General features: G+C 47.4%; 1 protein-coding gene across 2 annotated transcripts in view; it reads right to left on the bottom strand.

Annotated features, from left to right (window-relative positions):
- The window catches only part of Hint3 (histidine triad nucleotide binding protein 3), a 13,329-nt gene that overhangs the window by 3,588 nt on the left and 3,144 nt on the right, over positions 1-6,597 (bottom strand). Inside the window, exons 2-5 of one of the 2 annotated variants that reach the window (XM_010625758.2) lie at positions 5,603-5,720; positions 4,858-4,927; positions 3,017-3,143; positions 546-595 (exon numbers count right to left, since the gene is read on the bottom strand). In XM_010625758.2, the coding sequence (XP_010624060.1) occupies positions 563-595; positions 3,017-3,143; positions 4,858-4,927; positions 5,603-5,720 (348 nt within the window). In that variant the 3' untranslated portion in view covers positions 546-562. Of the gene's footprint in view, positions 1-6; positions 596-3,016; positions 3,144-4,857; positions 4,928-5,602; positions 5,721-6,597 lie in introns of those variants that run through there. The other variant, XM_033763214.1, reaches the window with a different exon arrangement.

Raw genomic sequence — 6,597 nt, 5'->3', positions numbered from 1 at the left:
CAAAAAGCAAACCGAAAAGATGCTAGGCTCTAAGAGGTGGAAACCAGTATCAAAATTTAAGTAAAAAGGGACACATATGTAATTTCTTCCCATCAGCAAGGTCAGAAACGACAGTATAGTATGATACTATTTTGAAAATTTATGTGCAAAACTATAAACTACCAAGAAATAACTGAATTTCCTTTTCTCCTTAACAGTAGAAAAGGTTCCAATAATCTACTTTCTGTATCAGTTTACTCTTTATAAATTAGTGAGAAATGAAATTATTTGAACCTTTAGAAAACATAACACCCATCTTAACAGAATCTGTTTTAAGTGGAATTTTACCTAGACGTTCTTACAATTGAAATCTTAAGAAAACCATTAAAACAAAGCAGTGCAGACAGACACTTATGTAATGGTACCACAGATGCCAGCAAACGACATCCACACAAGGTCAAGGCCACCCTGCAGCAGCCTTCTACGAAAGCCCCAAACCTTAAAACTACAATTAGACTTCACAAGATCCAAAACATTAGTTTATACTGAGCCAAGATTAGGAAAACCTTCCACAGCTGCATTTTCATGTTCTTAGTTTTTCGATCAAATAATCAGCCTGTAATAAAAAGAAAAAAAACACATTGTTACTCTAGATATCAGAGCCTCTTTCCAACAGCTCTGTTGGCATTCCTCTTATATTAAGCCATGCCAGTAAAGCAGGGTACGATATATCCCACTTGTAATACTACCTTACTCCCCCAAAACCCATAAAACATCTTACAAAAAAACTAATAATTTTTATGAAACTACAGTAAGGGTATTCCACATCATCTATGAATAGGCAGATTGTGAGCTACATAATTTTTTTTTTCTGGTACTGGGAATCAAACTCAGGACCTCACATTTGCCAGGCAGGAACAGTGTCACTGAGCTACATCCCCGACTCCCACTACATATTCATTTAAAATTTTGTAATAAGAGGAAAAAACTAAATATATTGTTTTTTTAAAAAAATAAATAGTACGAGTTGGGCATGGTGGCACACGCATGTAATCCCAGCACTCAAGAGGCAGAGGCAGGAGGATCACTCTGAGTTTTAGGCCAGTTTGGGCTACAGAGTGAGACCCTATCTCCAAAACACAAAAACAAAAATAAATTTGAAAACAAGTTCATTAATGTGGAGGAAACGTAAATGCCATGAGTAAGTGAAAGGAGCCAGTGTGAAAGGCTGACTGCATGAGTCCAGGGGGAGACACTGAGGCGGTCCGGAGGTAACAAGGGGCAGAGGAAGCTGGGCTGGGCGCCCAGCAGGCAGGGCTCTCAGGGCAGGGAGGTTATTTTGTCTGACACAGTGCTGGACACAAGCCATGCCCCAAAGGTGCTGCACCAAGCGAGAACGCTGAGAACAGGTCTGACACAGATCATCGGACACGGGAGGACAGGGCACTGGGACGGTCACTGGGCGCCGGTCCCACCGAGCCAAGCGAGCCCCGCAGCGGCGGAGACAGTGGCAGTGAGGGCGCGTGTACAGCACACTCGGAGCTCCACACCTGCACCCCACGCTGCTGAGAACCTAAACCTGCTCTGGAAGATAAAACTGGTTTTAAAAGTAAACCATAGGGTCGGGGATGTACCTCAGCCGTGCTGCCGCCTGCCTCGCAAGCACAAGGTCCCGAGTTCATCCCTGTACTAAGTAAACCACAGAGCCTTTCTCAATCACCTCTTATAATGTGGAACGCTAGAGAAGAGATTTTCAAAAAAACTCCAGTAACTTTACCTTGGCTGTTTTGGTCAAAATCAGTTTTTTTTTTTGATCGAACTCAGGACGTTGCACTTGCGAGGCAGGTGGCAGAACCACTGAGCTAAATCCCCGGCCCCAGAGTCCCAGTTTTAAGAGTGGTTCAGACTCTTAAGATGAACCACGGACAGATTTGTCATTTCCCACTGAAGGTGTATGTAAGGTAATGCTCTCCACCACTGAGCTGCACAAACGGCCCCAGAATGTGTTTTGATTCAATTTTTTCTAAGAAAACAATGTGATGCTTTCTAATTTCCTCTGTACTCTGACCAATGGCAAATAACTGCTGCTTGATTGTTATTCAGACGTAGCAGTTACTGGTTCCCCTAATACCACGGACACATGAGACAAGAGGCTGGTGAATTCCTGTCAAGTGGCCCAGAGTCAACTAACAATGACAACTGGCACACCACAGGCCTATGAGAAGCCGTTTCAGTCCACTTCCGCCTCCACAAAGCACAATTTTGTAACTTTCAGGCTGAAAGCTTCAACCTCAGGTCAGGCAGCTCATGCCGGTATCAAAACCCCTTTGTTATGGGGCTCAAACTGACACCAAAAATCACAAAAGCTCGATTTCTACGTTGATATTGATTACGAGGACAGAAGTGGCAGGTGACTTTCACCAAGCGCTATTTCTTCCTTCTGCAGGGCTGGGGACACAGCTAAGCAATGGCTTAGCAGGGCCTTGCGCTGCGTAGCAGGTGCTCTAGCGCTGAGCCACATGCCCAGGCCTGCAAGGCCCAGCCCACGAACTGTCTCAGCACTGCCTCTCCGCTCTCCAAGGGGGCACTGTTACCCGTGTGCCCAGAAAGGGATGAGCCTGACCCGGGGTGTAGCTCACGGTAGGGTGCCCGCCTAGCACGCACCAGACCTTGGGCTCCATCTCCAGCACCGCAAAAGAAAAGCACCTGCACCTTGAAATGTGTATGCAATTTGTACATGGTGTCTTAGTACACAGTGGGTCAAAACCATAACACAGGGTACCCAGATCGGACTCGAGTCTGAACTCCTGACGTCAGGCTTTTCTACTTTATGAGTTACTTATAATGAGGAGTCTCGGCCATGGATTCTCTTCCTAAAGATCTGGCGGCCTGGAAAATCCCTACACTCGGTGGCTTAAACAAGAGGTCAAACCCAGGAGAGCTTTAAATGTCTCGTGTTGCCGAGAAAGCACAAACCTGCAACAAAAAGGACAAATGACGGAAATGCACTCGTGTGCTGCTGCTAAGTGATACTTACCGTGATGAACCAGTAAGAATTCACTCTGTAAACCAACCTGGAGAGGAAGCCAAGCTGGCTGACTGGCGCCAGGACGTGGAGGTGCAGGTGGGAGATGGATGAAAAGGGCGGTACGTGGAAACCCATCCTGCAACAGGAGGTGACACCACGGTCACTGCGACTCTCCAGGGGCAAACACGAAGATGCTGGAGACACACCCAGCAGGACAGACACGCAGGCACTCATAACCTTTGGTGATTTTTTTGTATATATTTCAGAGCAGTTTCACTGTTCCTTTTCACATTAAAATGTGTAGTAATAAAGTGTTTATCAAAGACCTTCAGAGCACATCGTGCCTCAGAGAGCCTTCCTAAATTCTAAGCTGACATTCTTATCCCTGCAGGCCCTATCCGTTTACACTTTAACTGCGTGAATCTAAAAGCAGTGCTCCGTCACTGCAAGACGCGGCCAGCAGGTGGCGCGCCTTCTCCTTGAGTAACACGCACAGACGTCCGTGCCAACCAACATTTCACAAAGGATGTCAGTCATCACAGCGTTTAACAAACTTCCTTTTATGTGGCAGTGGATTTTAGGCAAGCTTTCTAGCAGCTACATCCCCAGTTCTTTCGAGACAAAGTCTTAGTAAACTGCCTGGAGTGGCCATGACTCGCAGTTCTGCCTCGGCCTCCAAAATAGCTGGGATGCAAGTGTGCACCATCACGCCCAGCAGCACCTAAAGTTCCTTATGTAATACTATTCATAACTGCTTATTTTATAAACCAGTAAGAGCCTTAATTAGAAAAAAGTTATTGCACTGTTGCAAGCCCATTTATGCCGAATGGACAGGGACAGCGGAAAAGGACTCAGCTTCTCAAGCCAGAAGCAATGTGGACTGGGAGGGAGGCACAGAAGCAGGGCCACCACACGGCCGAGACGCTCGGGGACCACCGAGGTGAAGTCAGACCTGCAGCGGGCAGCGGGCAGCGGAAAGCTTCTCTCACTACCTGGCAGAGGGGATTAGGTTTTCCGTGTGAAACACGAGCCTCAGGAAGTGGAATCAATCTAGAAGCCATTTCAAAGATAAAAACTTAAGAGCGGGGCACAACAGCACAAGCCTGTGATCCCAGCTACTTGGGAGGCTGAAGCAGGAGGATCATGTGAGCATAGGAGTTCAGGACCAGCCTGAAGGACACAGCTCAAAACACAAAAAAAATGAGACCTTCCAGGGTCACAAAGTGAGAAGTGAAACTCAAACTCAGGCTCCTTAAGTCAGTGTTCATTCTTCGATCAGCGCGGCTGCACCCAGGCCAGAGCTCTCAGACGGACGGTGCCGGTCCCCCGCCCTACCTCGCCCTCGGATGAGGCTCAGGGCTCGCAGAGGGCCTCCCTACACACCGGCTCGCTGGAGCCTGCAGGGCGCACAGCAGGCGTAACCCGGAGCGGCCAAAGCACTGACCACACTTGTGCCATGGGCAGCGTGCGCATTCAGGGCCGTACTGGCTCAGGAGCAGGACAGGGAACCGCCTCTCCCCCTGCCTGAGAACTGCCCACCGGACGCAAGGTAAACTCTTAATCTCTGAAAGTCAGAGCGCTGTTTAGCTTCAACAGTTACCTGCACGTTAGGTGCTTTAGTTCCAAGTTTGGCAAATAATTCAGTAGAGAGTGATTTCAAGTTACTTTCATGCTAGAAAACTAAGGACGTATTTTTAAATCATATCAAAGTTTGTCTAAGAAAATTCAGTCTACATAAACCAATAGGAATTCTCATATCGAAAGAACAAAGAAAAGAGGACTTCTGACGCCTCAGCTATCCTAACAAAAAATTCAGTGGTGTAGCGCTGATTTCTTCTACATTTACACACCTCACATCTGTGAAGTCTGTGACATTGTTCTTTTCAAGGATGGCTTTTCCAGCAGTTACCATGCTCTCAACTGTAAAACAGGAAAAAAAAAATTATACTACGTGACTCATTAACACCATCTCAAATGAGTAATTTTCTTGTTTTGTTTTTTGTTTATTTTGGGTGTTTTCTGGTTTTTTTGTGTGTGGGTGGGTGCTGTGGGGACTGAACCCAGGGCCTTCACCCTGAGCTACACCCCCAGGCTGGGCTTGAACTTGAGACCCTCCTGCGGCAAACACTCAAGACAGCCTTAAGTTACCCAAATGGAAGGGCAGATTCGAGGAGAGTCCCGGTGCAGTCATCTTCACAAAACACCATGCATACAAACCGGCCGTGGACAGCTGCTCTCACGGCTGAGGTCAGAGTCAACTGAGTAACTAAACAGAAACTGTCTGCATTAAGAGGGAAGTGTGCTCACGACAGCATTCCTCACAACGGCCAAGACACTAAGTTAACCTGCCTGTCTATCAGTGGTGGATGGAGTGTCTCTATGTGTATCCGTACCAAACAAAACGCCCTTCGGGCTCACACACAACAAGGAAAGCAAGCCTGCCACTGGTGACCATGGCGGGCCCAGAGGGCTTTCTGCCTAAAGGAAATCCATGGTGGCAATTATGGGCTGTGTGTCACACCCTCTCCGGAGCAGCCACTAACACAAAGGAACAGCCAGGAGGGGAGACCGGCCTGCAGGCCACCGCCCTCTCACCCAATCCCGAGTGGTCTCTCTGGAGCTCTCTGCAGCTTCGGATGTGCTTCCTTGGCACCACGAGGTAATGATGAGGCACCGCTGGTCTGATGTCTCTGAAGCAAACCAGGTCTTCATTCTACAGGGAAAACAAAACACACACGCTGGCCAGCTCTCAAAGGCGGTGTCCCAACTCTGAACACCACAGGTTTTGGCCCTTTCATTACAAGTCAGTGCCGTTGAGCCTTTTCATGATTTGGCTTCATATTTATAAAAACAAGCACTAGATGGTTCTTTATTCCAAAGACTGAAAACCTTACCTGGGGTAATTTTAAGAAAACAATCATGTGTAAAGTTCGCTAAACCTTCATTATCAACAGTCTCGTGTTCAACCTCAAGACACATTTCCCATCCCGCCATTAAGCTAGGTCTTTCCGCGCTTGCTGTGTACTTGTAGTAATGATCTGACTGCAGATTCACAGCCAGAGCAATAAATCCCTCGTCGCATTTTCCCCAAAGTAACGTTTTCCTCAACTGTGACAAGAATATCATTCAGCACCTACGCATCCCGGGACTACACTTGTGAGCAGTTTAAAGCAAATGTACATAAGTACACTCTCTCCACGTCTGCTGCACATGCACAGGAGTGGCTTTGCGCTGCTGAAATAGCCTAGTGTACTGGGATGATTTCTGGGCAGAGCGTGGCATCAGTTTTGGACTCTGAGGTCCTCCACAGAGCGACAGAGAGGAAAAAAGCAAAGGAAGGGAGAGTTTCAACCTATGAACACTGAGGCTTCTGCTTTGCCAAGAGAAAAAGTACCCTTCCTAAAAACTTTAATTACTCACTCAGCTAAAAACACAAAGTCAAGGCTTGGCGTGGTGGTGCACGCCTGTAATCCCAGCACTTGGGAGGCTGAGGCAGGAGGGTCGCTGTGAGTTCGAGACCAGCCTGGGCTACACAGTGAGTTCCAGGTCAGTCTCAACTACATAGTGAGACCCTGTCTCAATAAACCAAA

The sequence above is a fragment of the Fukomys damarensis genome, unplaced genomic scaffold, assembly GCF_012274545.1.
Source record: "Fukomys damarensis isolate Sample0158 unplaced genomic scaffold, DMR_v1.0_HiC HiC_scaffold_14, whole genome shotgun sequence".
NCBI classification, from domain to species: domain Eukaryota; kingdom Metazoa; phylum Chordata; class Mammalia; order Rodentia; family Bathyergidae; genus Fukomys; species Fukomys damarensis.
Note: the sequence above shows the minus strand (reverse complement) of the source record. Positions and strands in the feature narration are given on the sequence as shown.